Here is a 20,805-nt window from a genome sequence, read left to right as displayed (position 1 = left end):
AAAATCTATGCATTTTTCATGTCGAATAAATTAAAGTTATAATACATATTTATAAATTTATTATATTACAAGAAATTATATTTTTATGAATTTTAAATTTATACTCGTAAGTATTGAAAAAGTTTGATCTAGGTGTTCTTAGTGTAGGATAAAAAGGGATAAAAAAGGGAAAAAAATCAATCACGTTAAATTAAATCAATTATTAATTTATAAAAATCAAAACAAATTGAAGGGTTAAATTGACCTAAAAAATGAAATCGGATATTTTTAATCATTTTATAAACTTTAAGGGTTAAATTGGCCTAAAATGTCAAATCTAACATTTTGATCTTGCTAAACAAATTCAAGAATCAAATTAACCTTTATTTCAAATAATAATATCTAATATTATTATACTAAACTTTTTGATTATTGTTAACTGAGTTAACAAGCTAAATTTAGAAATAGTCAAGATTATTTACAATAAAATCTATAAAAACTCTTTTTGTTTAATTTTTTAAATGAGAATTTTCTAGGCAATTCATCTTTTTTCTCCAACTGTTAGTCAAACAAAATTTTTACATAAATAATTATTAAAAAAGAAAAATTCAATTGAACCGAGTTGACGCGGTGCAATTGCGGCCAGTCAATGTGCTGGTTCACTAACGGTCCGGTTTTAAAAACACTAAATATATATGAACCAACTACTTATAAATGCTTTTCTTGCATAAAACTAGTCTTTGAAGAATTCTTATCAGCTCGCTTATCCTTCCCTTCTATGTCGCACTCCTACACTTTGAGGATCTTACGATATCTTTCATTTATATGCTTTGGCGGTTTTGTAAATTCTAGGTCTATATGAATTGATTGCATGGCTGCAATTCAAAATATCATCTCTCTCATTGCTGCCATTGAATTCCTCTTCTGGGATTGTGTAGAATAAGAAGAACTCATTGTGGGAAATTCTCCAACACCTCTCGATTGGCCGTAGGCAGTGTATTTGACAGGAAATGAGGTTGGTGTGATTCTTCGTGAATTGTAGTGGAGTTAGTATTGCTAGTAAATGGCATATTAGAAGGTAGAGTTACAAAAGGAGGCGAATTTGAATTTACAATTTGTGGGTTATCGATAAAATGTGGAATAGCATTAACACCATTAATGTAGTGAGTGTTAGTAGTTGCACCAGGAAACTCAACGGGGCAAGCTAAATCAGTAATATCGTTATACGGAGTGTAGAACTCAGGAAGGTTATCCATCATCATCATCGTTATTATCTCCATCTGATCTTCCATTGCGGACTTTTAAGTGGTCAATTTCCATGGGTTAATTTGTCACTCTCTGTCCTTTTCAGAGAGAGAGAGAGAGAGAGAGAGAGAGAGAGAGAGTTGTCCGAGGAAAAGAAAGGGAAAAACGAATGCAAGAGATTGAATATTTAAAGGGTGAGAGAAAGAACTGAAAATTTGGATGGTGTGTTGTAGGTGCACTTGTTTTACATATCCATGATATACGTATTTTACGTACAATATATTACAAAAGTAGAAAAATTAATCAAATTTATCTATTATACATATAAAAATATGAATGAGAGGAACATTGGCTCTCTAAAATGCCCATATAAACTTTTAATTTTAATGGATGATTAAAAATATTATTAAGGGTAATTTAGTCTTATTCTAATTAGAAATTTTTTAAAGATATTTTAATTTTGATTAGTCATGTTAATTTCCTATTTGAATGTAAATTCTATTAGTAAGTTTAATCTAATAATAAATAAATAATAAAGAAAGTATACTTTTGATTAGTTATGTTAATATTGATCATATATATATATATATATATATATATATTACCTATTTTATTATTAGTAAAAATTTTAAGATTTTCTTAGGAATCAATTAATAAAAATTTGCCAATTCACACGTAGCTACTTGTAGGGTACAACAATTATAATATCTCTTGGTTTTCTTTTATTATCATTATTATTATTATTATTATTATTATTATTATTATTAAAGAAAATAAGTCTTCCAATTAAATACAGATTTTAAATTTATTGGTTAAAAAAATAAAGAACTCTTCCCTGACTAAAGTTGGAACAGATTAATAATTGAATAGAAATTTTAATTTGTTTTTTTCTAATAAATTTATCTTTTATAAGTGTATAATTTATGCTTATAATTTTCTTTTATTTGATTAATTTTTGTACTTTTTAATATATTATTTATAAAAAAATTAAATCACAAATATGTATAATGAGTACACGTATAAAAGTGTGAATGAGGAACGTTGAGTTACTAAAACGCCCCTGTTAAATTTATGAATTGAGAAAAATATCATTCGTTGGTTAAAAATTTTATTTGTTGAAAAATAAAGGTAGTTTAATTGTGATTGCTCATGTTAATTTCCTATTTGAATATGAATTCTATTAGGAAGTTTAATCTAATTCTAAATAAGAAATTGTTCAGTTTATTTCCATTTTAATTTAGTTAAAAAATAAAATAAAATAAAATATTATTATTTAAAAATTTCAATTCAATTGGTTAGCTGAATTTAACTAACGATTGCTATATGTAAAATTAATATATAAAGAAAAATAAGTATCTCATTTTACAAACTATATCCTATAACAAAGATGCAAAAAAAAAAAAAAAAAAAACTATATCCTATAACAAAGAAATTATATTTAAAAAAATTTATAAAATTTATTTGGTTAATGAAAATTTACAAACTATCGTATAACAGAAAAATTATATTAAAAAATTTTTATAAAATTTATTTGGTTAGTGAGAAACAAAGGGAAATATATTATATTAATATTATAAATTTAATCTCATTCTAATCTAGAATTTGTCTTATATCATACAACTATATATATGAAAAATTATGAAAAATTATTACATCAAGCTCTTACTAATTTAGAATTATTGAGTTTGCAATTATACATTTTTCTTGCGGTAAGTATAACATCATTCTATGAATTGATATCATAATCTCTAGCCTTTAGCGCTATATGTATTGTTAATTATATATTCATTTTATGTTTTAATTCTCTATATTTGTAAATTAATAAAATAATTTTTATTTATATATTTTATTTCCAATGAGGGGTATTGAGCTCACAATTGGTGCCAAAAGAACAAAACATGAACGATGCATAAAGTTAGATATAAAGAAACTGTACCTCAATAGATAATAAAAGAGGAGCAGTTTATGGGATTAGATTCGCAAGAGCAGTACCTAATGCTAATATCATAATTCTGATTTTAGCTTAACATGCTTACTTGGAAAGAGAATTCATAGTTCCTCTTTAGCTTTCTTTTTCTCCTTTTCTTTATAAACTCTACTTTTCATAGTTCCTATTTTGTTAATTTAATAACTAAATGAGCCGAAATAACATTGTATACTACACAGCAGAGAGCAGTCCTCCCCTTTGAATAATATTCACTAAATTGACGATAGTCTTTGTGGTGGAGAGGACTCGAACTCAAGACCTCTCACTTTTTATATTTTTTACGAGAGGTAGAAAAACCAATCAGACCATACCCGAATGACAGCAAAAGTTATTTTATTTTATTGAATAAAATAAAAAATTATATTATGTACTATAAGGTATATTAAATAAGAAATTATATTATATACTATATAAGGCATATAGTAAATATAGTAAAAATATAATATCTTTAATAATTTTAAATTTATAGTTTGGAAAAAAATAAAGATAATTTAGTTTTGATTAGTTATATTAATTGCTTATTTGAATCTAAATTCTATTGGATAAAATAAAAAATTTATTATACACTAAAATAAAGTATATATTAAATATGATAAAAATATAACATCTTTAAGGATTTTAATTTTATTGGTCAAAAAATAAAGATAATTAAATTAAATATGACAAAATATAATATGTTTGATTATTATTTTTAATAAATCTTTAATTTGATAGGTTATAATTATTTTCTATGAGTAATTTATCTAAAAAAATATAATTATTATTATTTAATAAGAAATATATTATAATATTTATTATTTGATTGTTTTAATAATCTTGTTGGAGACAACAACAATATGAAAAATCAAACTATGTTTGACAGAATGATACTTCTATTCATGCTCCCAAAAAAAAAAAAAAAAAAAAAAAAAAAGAGTATTAGAGTGTTATCCTAAAGGTACAACAAAAGGGTAACATTTTAACTTTTGCGAGTCGTTAAATATAAAAATTTGCGGACTTGTATTCATTTATTTTAGAGGACACATCAAAAGGAACAACGAGATGGATAATGTTTTTATACATTAATAAATTTGTACAATTGCAAGATAGTGGTTGTACGAAATACCTAACTACAAGTGAGAACAATAAATAACATATAATAAAAAATGTATGTTTAATACATATAAAAATTTAAAAGACATTCAATTAATACATCAAAAGAATTTATTAAAAAAAATACAAATAATAAATAAGAAATTATGATAATTATCAGATTTTGAAAAATAATATTATATAATATAAAAATAAAAAATTAATTAATATGTAAAAATAACGATATTAAAATTAATAATATTATATAATATAAAGATAAAAAATTAATTAACGAGTACAAATACGTCAAAAAAAACTAGTAAAAAAAAGTATAAGCATAAATTATAATAATTGACACTTTAAAAGATCAATAAAAATAAAAGTTAGAAAAAATAATTAAATCAATATACTTTTTAAAAAATTATAAGCACCAATAACGATAATTAGTACAGTAAAAATTATCTTTTATTTTATTATGTTAATTATAGTTTTATAGATATAGAAATATAAAAAATACAGCGAAGATAATCACAATTTATTTAAAAAAATCAAAGGAAAATATAGAGAGTATAACTTTATTAATATCAGGTACGTTTAATGATAACTATGATATATAATATCAATATTTATCATTTAAGGTGTGTTAGATTTAATAAAATTTTTTACCTTTGTCAAAATTTAAGATACAATTCTTTACATTTCTTCAAACAATTACGTTAATATTAGTATAGTTATATATAATTTTACATATAATATTAACTTATGTATGCATAGTTAATATTCTGTTCAAAAATTGTGATTAAAGTAATTTTCTCGCTACACAATAACTTACTAAATTAAAACATATAACTATAATCTTTTGCGATAATAGTCATTTTATTTTATAGCCAATAGAATTTGAATTTAGATAGAAAACTGATATAATTAATCCAATTAAATTACTTTTATTTTTTCAACCAATAAAAATTAAAAAGTATTAAAGCTATTTTTGTCGATGTATAGATCTAGTAAGGAGTATGTTTTGTCAATCTAATATTTCCCTCCCTATTCCTTTTTATTATATAGTATAGATAGGATTAGGATTATAGTGAAAGACCGGTAGGGATAAAAGATTAGAAAGAATTCAAGTTAAACTTGTCAAACATCACTCTATTAATCAATCAACAACATTCTTTTTATCATAACTAGTCTTTTTTATGACGTGTGTTACACGTTGACTATGCTCGTTATTTATTCATTTTTGTACTCTTTTAATTTTTGATCTACATAATATTAAAATATAAGTTTTTATTTAAATTAAAATAAATATAAGTGGTTAATTTATACTTTGCCATACAAGTTATTTGTAATTCTATTTCTTATATACTTAATTTTCTTTTTATATAATAAAGTGGTCTCAAACTGAACTGATAACGATAATCATTTCGGTCACAGTAGCAGTATTTTTATGCACATATACACAAATTCTTAAAAAGTGACCCAAAATAGAAATATATATAGTTCTAGTTTTTTTCTAATTTTCTAATCATTATTTTCTTTCAAATAGATTTAGGATATAAGAGAAAAAAAATATCAAAAAAATTAAAAATGCTTAATCATCAAGAGGTCATTTATTTATTGAATCTCTTAATAAATTAAAATAATAATAGTTACAAATTATCCAATAACGAAAAAAAAAATTAAAAAATTATTACCAAGAATAAAACTCTTTTGCAGCACTCATCGAACAAAAAAGTTTTAATATATATAGATTTATAAATATATCAACCAAACACTATATATATTTAAAAAAAATTAAAATTCTAAACTATTCGCCAATCCCACACACGATTCATTCTGCTTCAAATAAATTTTTAACAGTACAAATTTAAAAATTTTGAAAGATTTAATTATGTATATCTTACATTTTTTAAAAAGAATATATCCATTAAATCATATAAATAAAAAGAAAAAATATCAATAAAAATAATATATTTTTAAAATTTTTTTATCTCTCTTCCTAAATAAAATATTATATATATTTATTTGAATATTTATTTTTTAAAAAATATCCAATCAAATCTTATAAATATAAAGAAAAAAAGAATATTAATAGAAAGAAAACTCCTTTTCTTCTTTTAATTCTCTCCAAAATCAAATATTTTAAATTATAATTAAAATCAAATTAAATATTTAAAAAATAAAATAGAAAAATGCTTAAATGTGTCCTCATCATAAAATTTATTAAAAATAAAAAGTTTTATAAATATATCTAATCAACTAATAGAATATAATTTCAAAATTTTGAAAGGCGTAATGTGTTTTCAATTTGAATTTTCTTTTTAAAAAATATAATCAATCAAACCATACAAACATGAAGAAAAAATATTAATAAAATAATATACTTTTTTTTCTTTTTTTATCTCTCTCCTAAATAAAATATTATGTATATCTTATTTGAAAATTTATTTTTCAAAAAATATATATAATCAAAATTATACGAATATAGAGAAAAATTAATATTAATAAAAATATTTTTTCTTTTTCTATTTCTCTCCGAAATAAAATATTTTAAATTGTAATTAAAATGGAATCAAATATTTAAAAAATAAAGCATAAAAAATTTTCAAATGACTCCTCATCATATATATTTATCAAAAATAAATTTATAATATTTAAAATTTTGAAATGCTTAATTATATATATTTTTTATTTAAAAAATAAGTTTTATAAATATATCCAGTCAACTGATAAAATGTAATTTAAAAATTTTAGAAGGGTTAATTATACAAGTAGTGAAATTACTACTCATAATGGATACGGGTAGGATACATGGATAGATATTTGGATACCGGCTATGTAACGTCCCATTTTTCTATGTCTGAAATAGTAAGTTGTGACATCCTACTGAATCGAGTCGTTGCTTAGAGTCGAGTCGGGCTGATTCAAAATCCGGTTCGAGCCATTAGAGTCTAGAGTGGGTAGAATGGGATGTAACTGAAATAATGAAAAGAAGTGAACTTACTTGAAGGAAGCAAAAAGATCAAAGTATAAGGATTAGGACTGACTTGCACTAAAATATAAAGCTTAGGTATTAAGTTGTAACATATTGAGACTTGAGGTACCATTTGGTAATTTTCACATAAAAATCATTGATATTTTGGAGATGTACCCGAGACTTCCATTTCATTTTCTCTTCTTCATCTTTATCTTCATCTTCTTCCTCTACTTTCCTCCTTCACCTTCCTTTCTCCATCAATTTTCATGATAGTGAAGATTTTAATGGTAGTTAAGCCTTAACTTCAACTTCTATTCAATCCAAGTAAGTAAACCTTCTTGAATTTCATAATTGAATCATTTGGTGATATTTTTAGATGATTCATAAGAATTCTTATGTATAGGAGAGGTGAGCCAAAGGTAGAAGGAAGCTAAAAAGAAGTGCTCAAGCTTTTTGGAGTGAAGGTGTGCTATCTCTTTTAGTTTAATTAATTTCCTTGCATGAGAATTTGTGTGGTGTGTTGATAATGAGAAGATATGTTGCTTAATGTTGAGTGAGAGGACTGAAAATGGTGAGAAAGCATGGGATGAAATGAATAAATGGAGTAAATATTGAGTTTTTACTGAAACAGGTTTTGCTGGAAAATTTACCAGTAACTTCACCTTGATTTTGACCCCATTTAATGATGGAATTAGGAAGTGGTCTATAAGAGTTATTTGTTCCTCTATGTGTTAGCTTTCCATGGGTTTTTGAATCACCCAAATTAGAGTTATAAATTGAGAGATATGACCAAAATAGTACAGACTGCACAGGCTAAAAACATGACGCGCGCTCGCGAATTGTGCCTGTAAACTCTCTGACTCTCATTTTGTGCTTCTCGAGCTCGCGAATTTCATTGCACGCTCACAAATCTTGCCTGTAAACTCACTGACCCTCTTGTGTGCTTCTCGCGCTCGCGACTTTGCATGGCGCGCTCGCGACTTGTGTTCTGATGCTCTTTTGGACCTCATTTTCTATGCAATTGTATTCCTTTGCTCAACTTGTATGCCTCCAATCATTTTAAAACAAAAAGACAACATGAACACATGTATAAACACAAAATGCAAGCATGCAAATGATGTGAAACTAACATGACACAAGTTGCCCGCTTGGCGAGGCTATCAGCATATAGGTAAGCAGTATGCTTTATGAAATTATGAAGCAGTTAATATGTTTTTGTTTTATATATTGACATACCACTAATATGCTCCATTGAGGTTAGGTAGAAACCACTTAGATAAGGCTATGTCGTGACATAGGATAGCAGATCTGCGCCCCATACAGTTTGGTACTCCGGCTACAGGCCGTTGAGTGAATATGATTATATAATGGCCATAGCAGCCCAGTCATACAGTATTCATCTAGTTTCATACAGTTCTTCTTATCACTTTGGTTTCACTATAACCTTATGGAGCTATACAGTTATATTGACTAAACATTGCTTAAGTTATACAGCATAATGAACAACAAGTACGATAATGAAAGTATCATGATATGTGTGCTTACATATTTATTTATCCATATGTGATTACATGTTTATTTATACATATGTATGTGCTTACATGTTTCTTTATTCGTTGCGATATTCACTGAATTTTAATAAAAGTTGTAGAATTCATACAGCATAAGGAACATCAGGTAAGATCATGAAAGTATAATGTTATGTGTGCTTACTAGTTTATTTATTTAGTTCTTATGGAGTCATACAATTATGAGATTTTATTATTTATACCTTATATGATGTGACTAAAAAGTGCATAAGTCATACAATATAATGAACAGCAAGTAAGACAATGAAAATATAATGTTATGTGTTCTTACATGTTTATTTATTTAATTCATACAGCATAATGAACAGCAGGTAAGATCATGATAGTATCATGATATGTGTGATTAAAGGTTCATGTAAAGGAGTTATGAGATAATTAGAACTCAATTAGTTATGTTATGAATTAGAAGTTTATTCTTTACTATAAAGATACATTTATGTTGAAATTTACTGATTCTAAGATTATCAATGCTTTTATGAACTTTGTATTTTAAGTAAATTGCCATCGCACTTTGTTAAGTATGTGAATTATGAGCACCACTGAATTTTATACTCAGCGCGTCGATTTTTATCACGCGTAGGTTGAAGATCGTGGTTGCTACTTGAAGACTTGAAGAGTACTATCAAAGCAGAAGTGACTAATTTGGGAGTAGTAGATTGAGAGTTATATAATTAAGAATTATGGCATGTATAATTATTACATTTGTTAGAGCTTATGTGATTGGAAATATAAGTGAAACATGTAATTATTTTGGTGTAAGTAGTTGGAGATAAGAATAATACTTATGAAATGATTGAATATGAAATATTTTACAATAGTTGGTGTGATTAGTTCATGAAGACTTGATATAGATCATGAATGCACTTAATTGCTGGATATCAAATGCTATTGAGGATTTATACAGTTATGAACATATATAAAGTGTTATTGTGTTCTGATGATTATTTGGAGATGTTGAAAGTTTAGAATTTAATTGGGAGTGTTTTATATTCATATTTAGCATACAGTATGATATCAGCATGACAGGACATAGGTTCAACCAGATTGTAGCGTCTCGACTCGGTTCATTCGGGTTACTGGGTGGACCGGGAAGGAATGTTACAGGGTATCCATTAATTATTATATTAAACATGTTCGATAGTGGGTACCCACTAGTACCCTATCTATTATTAGTAAAAAACTATATTTTAAATAAGTTTGAATTTGAATATTTTAAGATTTGCAATACCTTAACCGTATAAGAGGTACTTTAAACGAGTTTTGGACAAATACAGGTAGTAAAATTTAAACGAGTTCAAATATGGATACTTAATGAGTATTCAAATAGATTTAGATGGATATGAGTATTAAAATTTTAAATATATATATTTAAAATTTGAAGGTACACGCTTCGCTTCCATCCTTATTAAGAGGTGTATTGGATTAGAACTTTGTTAGATCTTAAAAGATTTTTGAAATCTTTAGATTGGAGGATGGATTTGTAAATAACTCTTTTATTCATACATATCACCTTAAAATCTAAAGAAATCAATAATGTTATAAAATCCTTCCAAATCAATAATTTTTTGAATACCATCAAATTTGTATGGCTTTTAAAAGTCATAATTGAATACTATCATATTTTTATGGATTTTATAAGAGTCTGAATTGAATACCACAAGATTTTAATAGACTCCAAAAAAATCGAAATCGATTACTATTAGAATTTTAAAATCTTTTAAAATCTAATAGAGTTTTAATCCAATACACCGCTCTATTTGTTCCACAAGATTTTAATAGACTCCAAAAGAATCTAAATTGAATACTATTGAAATTTTAAAATCTTTTAAAATCTAATAGAGTCTTAATCCAATACACCCCTCTAATTGCATACAAAGTTAAGTTGTTATTTGTTCCAAAAATAAAAAAAAATAAAAAGACACGGTTTTTTTTTTTTTTAAAAAAAACAAATATGACAAGTTGTTATTCATAAATTATAAAAATAACAATTTGACATCAACGCATAGCCCAGTGATAAATATATATTTGATCTGTCAATAGATTTCGAATCTCCCCTCCCCAATACTCAAAAAAAAAAAAAAAAGTCAAATTATTAAACTTTTTATAAGCTATAGGTGGATCATCTGGTTTACAATGGTCGAATATATAATTTAACCTTTAAATTTTGATAAAAAATTTTATGGTACCTTAATCTTCCTTTTTTGTACTAATCATACTCCTCCGTGCAATAAAACAATAATTTTAAAGTTTTTTTTTTTACTTTTATATGTAAAATATTGATTTAGCATGTAGTTAATACAACTTTTGGATAATTTTTATATTTTTCAATTATCTAACAAGTGTTTAATCGATTTCATTTTATAAATTGATGTGTTTAATTGGTCAAATAAATTATTTAACATGTTCAATTTTATAAATTTAAGTGCTTAATGAGACAATTTAAAAATTAAAAGTGCTATAAAATTTTTCATTGAAAGTACATGATAAGAGTGAGCATTCAATTTAACCAAATTGAATCACACCAAACCAAATTGGTTCATTTGGTATGACAGAATAGATTTCATGATTGAATAGCCGAAAATGTGAAAATCAAAATTGTTTTGTATCTAATTTGTTATTCCAAATCGAATCATCTATTATTAAAATCAATTCAATTACCTATGCAACTGACCAATCCGAAAACTAAAAAGTATTCGGTAATTAGTTTTCATATAAAATAGTAATCGATCTTTTAAAAAATTAATCGAGTCAAATCAAAATAAATCAGTTCAATTATTCCAGACCGAATATTGCTCATTGTGGTAAATTTATATATTGAACCGGTTTACAATAGAAATTATTTGCTTAGACCCAGTCTACAACCACACTTATGAACCAAATTAATGACAATAAAATTTTTTTAAAAAGTGTTTCGATTTTATTTTATTTTTTCAATATATAGTTAAAAATATCATTATTTTATTAAAAAATATTATTTTTATTGGAGTCACCTAACTAAAATTTTCCCGTTTACGACGGCATTTTAAAATTTTAACTGCCCAGTACTAACCAACCGCCCGATATCACAACTTATAATAGAGCGTAAAAAGCAAGTGGTCATCATCCAAATAATGGCTTCCACATCTTCTGCTCTTCCTATTCCTCCCTCCACAACTTCTCGTCAGGCGGACTCCTCCTTCCGCAACAGCAACCATAAAGCCTCTCTCCTCACCATTTCGCCACCGCCAAATCCCACACTCAAAACCCCTACAATCCGCTCTCGCCTTAGCAGGCTCTGTCAAGAGGGCCACCCGCATCTTGCTCGACAACTGTTCGACACAATTCCTCGCCCAACTACCGTTCTTTGGAATACAATTATTATCGGTTTCATTTGCAACAATATGCCCTTAGAAGCTCTTTTGTTTTACTCCCAACTTAAAAATGCCTCTTCTATTCCTAAATGTGATTCTTATACTTACTCTTCTACCCTCAAAGCTTGCGCAGAAACTAGTAATTTAATGTTAGGTAAAGCCATTCATTGCCATTTTATTCGGTGTTTATCACACCCAAGTAGAATTGTATATAATTCTCTTTTAAATATGTATTCTGCATGTTTGAGCAGCATGGGATCTTTTAACGAGTTTGATTTTTCTAAGTATGATTTAGTAAATACAGTTTTTAAGACAATGCGTAAGAAAGATGTGGTTGCTTGGAATACTATGGTTTCATGGTATGTGAAGACACAGAGATATAAGGAAGCAATTAGGCAATTTAGGATAATGATGAAAATGGGGATTAGACCCAGTCCAGTTAGTTTTGTCAATGTTTTTCCTGCTTTATCCAGCATTGGGGACTGTAAGAATGCAAACGTTCTTTATGGGATGCTTCTTAAATGTGGTAATGAATATGTTATTGACTCGTTCGTTGTGAGTTCAGCAATATCTATGTATGCTGAACTTGGTTGCCTTGATCTTGCTAGAAAGGTTTTTGACTGCTGTTTGGAGAAGAATACAGAAGTTTGGAACACTATGATTAGTGGGTATGTACAGAATAATTGTTTTTCCGAGGGAATTGATCTCTTTCTTGAAGCTATTGAAATGGAACAGACTGCTCTTGATGATGTAACCTTTCTCTCAGTTTTAACTGCGGTTTCACAGCTGCAGTGTTTGGACTTGGGTCAACAGCTACACGCCTTCATAATTAAAAACCTAACAGTCTTATCAGTGACAATACTGAATGCAATCATTGTCATGTACTCAAGGTGCAATTCTGTCCATACTTCATTCAAAATTTTTGAGAAGATGCCAGATAGGGATGTTGTCTCGTGGAATACCATTATTTCGGGTTTCATACAGAATGGACTAGATGATGAAGGGCTAATGCTTGTGTATGAGATGCAGAAGCAAGGGTTTATTGTTGATTCGGTGACAGTAACTTGTCTACTCTCTGCAGCATCTAATCTTAGAAACAAAGAGATTGGAAAACAGACTCATGCGTATCTTGTTAGGCATGGCATAAGATTTGATGGAATAAACAGCTATCTTATAGACATGTATGCTAAATCGGGTTTGATTAGGGAATCACAATATGTTTTTGAGAAGAACGATATTAAAAATAGAGATCAAGCCATTTGGAATGCAATGATTGCTGGGTACACACAGAATGGACTGATTGAAGAAGCTTTTCTTACCTTTAGAAAAATGCTTGAGCAAAATTTAAGGCCTAATGCTGTGACCTTAGCGTCCATTCTCCCAGCTTGTAATCCATTAGGAAGAGTAGATGTAGGAAAGCAGCTCCATGGAGTCTCCATTCGTTCTTTATTGGATCAAAATATCTTCGTGAGGACGGCCCTTGTTGATATGTACTCTAAATCCGGTGGAATCAACTATGCTGAAAGCATTTTCACCACATCTGCTGAGAAAAATTCTGTCACGTACACGACAATGATATTGGGTTATGGTCAACATGGGATGGGTAAGAGAGCTCTGACATTGTTTCACTCAATGAAGAAATCTGGCATTGAACCTGATGCAATTACCTTTGTTGCAATCTTGTCGGCTTGTAGTTATGCTGGTTTCGTTGACGAAGGCCTTCAAATTTTTGAGTCAATGAAGAGAGACTTTAAGATTCAGCCTACAACTCAGCACTACTGTTGTGTTGCAGACATGTTAGGGAGAGTTGGGAGAGTGATCGAAGCCTTTGAATTTGTTACACAACTGGGTGAAGAAGGAAATGTGATGGAAATTTGGGGATCTCTTCTTGGGGCTTGCAGACTTCATGGACAAATTGAACTGGGTGAGGTTGTTGCCAATAAGTTGCTTGAAATGGGCTCAGTGCACAGCTTGGCAGGCTATCAAGTCTTGCTCTCCAATATGTATGCTGAAGAAGCAAATTGGGAAAGTGTTAATAAGTTGAGGAAAGAGATGAGGGAAAAGGGTTTGCGAAAGGAAGTTGGCTGTAGTTGGATCGATATTGGAGGTCATGTCATGAATTTTGTGTCTAAAGACTTGGATCACCCTCAATGTGATGAGATATATGAAATGCTGGAAAAATTGGCCATGGAGATGAAAGATACTGATTGTAGTCCTTTTCCTGGTTATGTATTTGATAATGTTGATGTTAGATGAGATTTTTTGGGGGCAAATTGCAGTTGACAAACCAAATATTGTTGGTAGCAAATGGTGTGTTAGGGTTTGTGCTTATGGTAAGTTGGTAACAAATGAAAAACATGATTATTTGAATGCTTGTCCAAAGTGACAATTTACAAACCATGCGCTGATTGCTGGCTTGGACTGCCGAAGTATGTGAATAATTTGTTTGAAGATGGTTATTGGATGCTTTCCTGTCTCGTGTTGCCGTTCAGTTCTGCAATGGTGATCAAGTGAGATTAAGCAAAATTAAGCTATTTGAAATGACTTTTAAAAAGGAGTTTTATGCAACTATTCAGGTCAGTTCAGAAAAAACTTCTCATACATTATTTCCTTGTGTTAGATAAATGAACTTACATGTGTATAGGGTCTTACAAGATACAAAAGTAGTTAGGGCCTCTCATTTACATCTTATATAAATATGTGTATTTGCTGCTTAGTTTTTTGCTTTTATGGTGGCGGTAAATTTTACTATGCTTATTGAAGCTCCAATATCAAATATATAAATTTGAGTTTCTGTGAGTTCATGGAAGATTTTCTGTCAATCATAAACAAGTATTAGTAAATCCATTGCAAGAGAAAAATAACTTGATTAATTTTGGTCAGTTATACCAATGAACTGATCATCTCAGTTCATAGCGGTAATGTTTTCAGTCAGCAGAGGGATTAAATTTTAGTCAATATTTAACTACCCTTGTGAACTTCTGAATGAGAATGTCTTGTATCCTTGTGACTTTGCATTTGTTCCTTTTCTTTGATAAAATTTGTTTTTTCATTCAGAAATTTAACTTGTAACGGGGGCAAACATTTCATCAATTACAGAATACAAAGGCATACAATCCCTGATCTTGTACTTATCAAGACTAAAAAGATCCTAAATGTTCTCGTCACTTCAGTATATAAGAATTGTGTGCAACAAATTTTGGAGTCTCTCATCAGGTTACTCTGTGGGAAATCTATATCATCTACTGCCTGCTCGGCCTTTTATACATCAATGCAATATTTCGCTAAATTAGAAAATGTGACAGCTTCAAGAAGATGCTGTCTGGGCATGAGTATTCCAGATCCTGAAGGTACTACTTCTCTTATTGTTCCTTTATCTCTCTTATAAGCAATTGCTTGCTTTATTTCAATATATGATAAACTGTTCTGGTGGAATTTCTTTGCTTTGTTATAATTATTAGTTCTTTCATCTATTTTCTGGAAAGGATAAGCCGTGATATGTACGTAAATTGTTAATTTAGTGCTTTGGGTTCATATCCCTACTCCAAATTCTAGCAATGAACCAGCAAAATGTGTAAAGAAACAAGCAATGCGTGTATCTCATGCTTCATTTTGTTCTCCTACTACCAACATTTCCATATCTATAGAAGTGAATTAACTTTCTATTGAATTTCCTCAATTATTGTTTTATTGAATAGCTTAATATTTTTCTTGAAAGGATAAACCATGGTATAGAGATCAACTCAATCTATCTCGAGTCTCGACTCAGTTCTGCCTTAATGCCAATTCTAGTTAGGTCAGCTATATGAATTCTTTTTCTCCATTATACTCAATATAAGCTACTTTTTGCTCACTTATTTCCCCGTGTCATCTGAAGTCTGTTGCTTTATTTTCATCAGAATTTTCAACGGTCTCAACCTTCTGTGTCAGTGATATACATGTCAAAACCATTTCAACATTTATTCTCTCAACTTTTCTTCAACAGGTGTAAGTTGCCTTTTTCCAAATACGTTCATTTCTTATAAAGTCATCCTTATATTTTCGAACACAAGATTTAGCATTTTGTAGTTTCAACATTAATCTTTGCACGCATATATCATAACTAGTTGAATTATGGTCTTTTGGAATATTGCGATCACCTTGGTCGCAACCACATTGGATTACTTCTCCAATTCATCCATTTTGTTTTAACCCTATAGTTGACATCCTTAGCATTTTCTTCATCCAATTTGTATATTAACCCAGAAATCGAAAGTGTGCGCTTTATGGATCACTGCTACATTTAGGCTATACCCCAATTTTTTTCCCTTTTTGCTTGTCCCTCCATTGCTAGTTGCACATATAAACTCTTGGCTGCTACTCCATACTTCTAGGTTCCTCTTAATCACAAATCTGGTTAAACATCATACATCTTTGGTATGTGCTTTGTCAACTCATTTGCAAAAGGATATTAACCCAAGACAAACCATTGGGCCAGTCCAATTGTAATAGGAAATTATTCTCTGAGTATACGTAACATGACAATTTCAATGCACTTAAATTATGTAATGAATTAAAAATTTAGTATAATCATGATGAACATGAAAAAGATACAATATTGTCTCTAAAAACGGTTAAATCATTAAAAAAATCCTAAATTTTGCAGATAGTTTTAATTGCACTCTAAATTCAACTTTCTTACTTTCTTCTCCAAGTATTTTGAATTTTAATTTTAGATACAATAGCATCTTAATTTTAAATTATATCCAATTTAATGAACAAAATATTATTTTCATTGGACCTACATGGTCAGGTTAACAAAAAGTCCAACTTTTAGCAATACTCTCACTAATATTGGTTAGAATTTTTTTTAAATTCATAAAAAGCCAAGTAAAATAATAAATTTTAGTTAGTTATAAGTATAAGATATTAGTTTAGGTTTATGTTTTGCCATTTTTAAGCATGGAATTTTAGTTAAAGTTTATTGAAATTATATTGAAGTTACATCTCTTATAAAAATAGGTTTTATTTGTTACGGTATAATTTTATTTTTAGAGAATCATTACTTGTCATTATTATATAAATAAATAAAAAATATTTTATTTTTGAGATGAATATATTTATTTTTTATTTTAATATTGGGTATAATTTGAAATTAGAGTGCTATTGTAACTAAAGTTGAAGTTCGAAGTACTAGAAGAAGAAAATTGAATTTAGGTTACAATTAAACCTACATGCAAAATTTGAAGTTTTTTTTCAATGATTTAGCCCCTGAAAAGATGATAAACTAAGTGATAACAATAATATTAATAAAAAGAATAATATAATCTCTTTAAAACATAAAAAATGAAAGGAAGGAAAACCCAAGTATTAAAAAAACGTACCGATTCTTGTGGTCTTATGAATTCCTAATTTCAAATTAATGTTGCAATCTAGCTCTTAATGCTCTGCTTGTTTTTGTAAATAACTTTCAGGAAAATAATTTGTTAAAAAAATATTTTTAATGAAAAATATTTTTTTAATAATATTTTTTAAATTATTTATTTTCCATTATTTAGTTGTAATATTAAAAATTAGTTAAAAATATTAAAATTTTTATCTCATAGGACCAAAATATTATATAAATAATAGAAATTTTAAAATTTAAACATTTTAATGTTAAATATGAGAAGAATGTAAAAAAAAAAAAAACAGTAAATTATGAAAGCTGCCGGTTGCCTGTGGTGGCGGCTGCGTTGGCCATGGCCAGTGGTTAATGACCATGATGATTAATAAATTAAAGCAAAAAATGTTATAAAATTTGTCAATGTGCCGAAAATGTTTTTTTCTTGGAAATGAAAAGTTGTTTTCCTTAAAATATGACTTAATTTTCCTTTAACTAGGAAAATATTTTTTATTGATTTATTTTCCTAAAAGCCCAAAGCAATGAAAGAGAAAAATATTTTTCTGCAAATTATTTTACGGAAACAAATGGAGTCTAAATTTGATAATTGATATAGAAAAAATAATTATTCGGTCTTTGAGGTTTGACCAAATTATTTAAGTAATCCTCATTTTGTGGATGAGTATGCAGTATATTTTTAAGTTGGACTCCGTCATCCTAAATATCTTAAGTAGTCAATCCGTCCAATTTTACCATTAAATCAAGAATAAGAGAGAAGTGAGAGAGATTTTACAAAATGACTCATAATGCCCCTGGTGAGCTGAGCTGTAGTTATGTAGGACGATTTTAATGGGGAAAAAAAAAAAAAAAAAACACAAACAAAGAGGCTCCTCTTTTCGTTCTCTCTTCTTCGAAGTGAACAGAAACAAAGTTTTCTCTCTTATTCATTATTGTCTCTCTCTACAAATTCACGGTCATGATAGAACATTAGCAAAGCCACTCTAGCCACTCCACCAGATTGCAGAAACACCGATCCACGAACTCCTTTTGAAGCAATGGCTAAAAAAAGAGGAGCTAATCCTAAATAGAGTCGCTCTTAAAGAAATCCAAAATTGATTCAGTACATAAAAGAAATAACACAGCTTTACATTTTCTTTTTACTCATTCTACTCCATTTCCTTACTTTTTCTCTCTAATGCCTCTTTTAGAGACTCGCCTAGAAGTGGATCCTACTGTAAAAGATCATGGATCCCACCGTTGTGTTCTCTTTTGTGTTCTTTGAGGATTATCTGGGTTATTCGATATCGAACAGATGTAGAATGTCATGAAGAGAAGTTGGAGAGAGAGAAAGAATATAAGAAGTTATTGGCTAATGGTGTAGAAGAGTTGAAGAGCAAAGGAGTAGAATTTGATCTCTTAAAGGGAGTTTATGCGCTTAGAAGAGCTAAGTTTGCATGTGTAAATGAAGGTGGTAAGAAAATGGTCTGCATGGGATTTTGTTACTCTTTTATTCTTTACTCTGTCATGTTTAGTTTTGGGGTCGACAAGGATCATTTCGTGTAATTAGGTTCTTCGGGGTTTGTGCTATGGGGTTTTGGGAATTTGAATTGATGGCAAAAATTCTTTGTTGTTGCATTTGGATTGGATAGCATTCGGTTGTGCATAACATTCTGTTCTGTTCTGCTATTATAATTTGGGTTGAAATCTGACTTATCGGAGGACATTTTATTCTTTTCACACTGATTTAACATGCAAAATCCCTAAAATTAGATAGGAGTATTTAGCACTATGGAATCAAATTTCAGTAACGCCGTATGTTTGACCAAACAGTGAAAAATTAAATAATTTGATCATATTTCAAGTACGAAATAATAATTTTTCCATTGATATACACTAGAGGTACAAATTGTCTCTTATGTATCTTTTATTTTCTATTTAAATATCAATAAATTTCCATTTATATTTAAATCATTAATTTGAAATTTTTATAAATATATTTATCTAATTAAAAGGAAAAATTATAATTTTATCTTTGTAATTTACGGTAAATTACTTAATTCTATATTTTAAAAAATATACTGAAATATGCGTATTGTTTGGTTCGTTACAAATAATATTAAACAATCAGAAGAGATATGCCGTTATTAGGATCTATACCTGACCGTTGCCAACATTATGTACGAGCTAGTGCAAGAGATGTGGGGGTCCAATACAAGTATGTTAAACTTTTTGAGGTGTTCATACAGCCTATATATTTGGTGGCCCTTTGTCGTGTTGCCTGCTCTAGATCGAGGAGAGTACAACATCAGATTTTTATGAGAAACTTCATCTCCGTTGTGCAGAGCAGACGTGTATATATATTTCAAAACTCACCGTTAAACCTTTGGCAGTCCTTTCTCAAGTTGTGTTCTCTAAATCGAGGACAATACAATTTGAGATCTTCACTTTAATTATATATATATATATATATATACTTCTCTTACAGCCTTTTTAATAATAATGAACAGATGTAGGGCATGAGTATTTTCAGATCTAAAATGACCCTTAACCTTTGAGACATTGAACTCTAGAAACTACTCTTCAATATCCTCTAAAAGGCTATTTTTATCCCAATAAGGATTCGAGATAAGACTTAAAAATAGGAATAAAAAGCTCTAAAAGGCATCAATGAAACCTTTCTAACAAAGTTGAAACTTACATAAATGTCCCTTCAGTTGGATGTGGTTTCATTTGCTTGTGGACTTGACTGGATGTAATGAGTTGGATCTAGAAATTTTCTAACAGGTCAGCATTTTCTTTTGAGATTGCTTTAGTGTAGCAGTAAATCGTCATGGGACTCTCGAAAGCCCAAAAATATAAATACTAACACGGTGATTGTGATATGCACGGTAAATATCTTTATTTATAGTTTTAGAGATATTGTGATAATATTTTAAAATATATAATTTAATTAAAAAATTTTATAATTTAAATTATTTTTAATTTCATATTTGTTAATTTTGTTGAAAATTATTTAAATTAAAGAACATCTATTTCAAATTCAAAACATTAATCATTAAGTTTTATGGTTTATTTAATAATTCATAACCTAAGGTCGTTAATTTATGAAAACCCTCCATGAATCAAACCATATAACTTCCGTATCAAGTTATTATTCCCATGTAATTTATTATCTCAAAAACCATTCTTTCGATAGTGATTAACGAAATAAATCAATCCAGAGAAGAAACTCTGCCTAGGAACAT

At 28.3% G+C, this 20,805-nt stretch overlaps 1 protein-coding gene and 1 pseudogene across 3 annotated transcripts; one reads left to right on the top strand and one right to left on the bottom strand.

The window, feature by feature from the left end:
* Window positions 1-683: 683 nt before the first annotated feature.
* Window positions 684-7,132, bottom strand: LOC105629448 (uncharacterized; annotated as a pseudogene).
* A 4,795-nt stretch (window positions 7,133-11,927) lies between these two features.
* Window positions 11,928-19,273, top strand: LOC105629438 (Tetratricopeptide repeat (TPR)-like superfamily protein). Of its 3 annotated transcripts, XM_012211031.4 has the most exons (3): window positions 11,928-14,774; window positions 15,256-15,548; window positions 18,769-19,273. In XM_012211031.4, the coding sequence occupies exon 1, from the start codon at window positions 11,959-11,961 to the stop codon at window positions 14,452-14,454; it is 2,496 nt and encodes an 831-aa protein (XP_012066421.1). In that variant the 5' UTR covers window positions 11,928-11,958; the 3' UTR covers window positions 14,455-14,774; window positions 15,256-15,548; window positions 18,769-19,273. The 3 variants fall into 3 exon arrangements, with proteins under 3 accessions (XP_012066421.1, XP_012066422.1, XP_012066420.1); XM_012211032.4 differs by lacking the exon at window positions 18,769-19,273 and having other exon boundaries at window positions 15,298-15,868; XM_012211030.4 differs by lacking the exon at window positions 18,769-19,273 and having other exon boundaries at window positions 15,256-15,868.
* Window positions 19,274-20,805: the final 1,532 nt, after the last annotated feature.

This window comes from Jatropha curcas, chromosome 2 (assembly GCF_041381405.1).
Source record: "Jatropha curcas cultivar XTBG-Jc1 chromosome 2, XTBG_Jcur_1.0, whole genome shotgun sequence".
NCBI lineage: Eukaryota > Viridiplantae > Streptophyta > Magnoliopsida > Malpighiales > Euphorbiaceae > Jatropha > Jatropha curcas.
The sequence above is the reverse complement of the archived record's forward strand: the minus strand, read 5'-3'. Positions and strand labels throughout refer to the sequence as shown.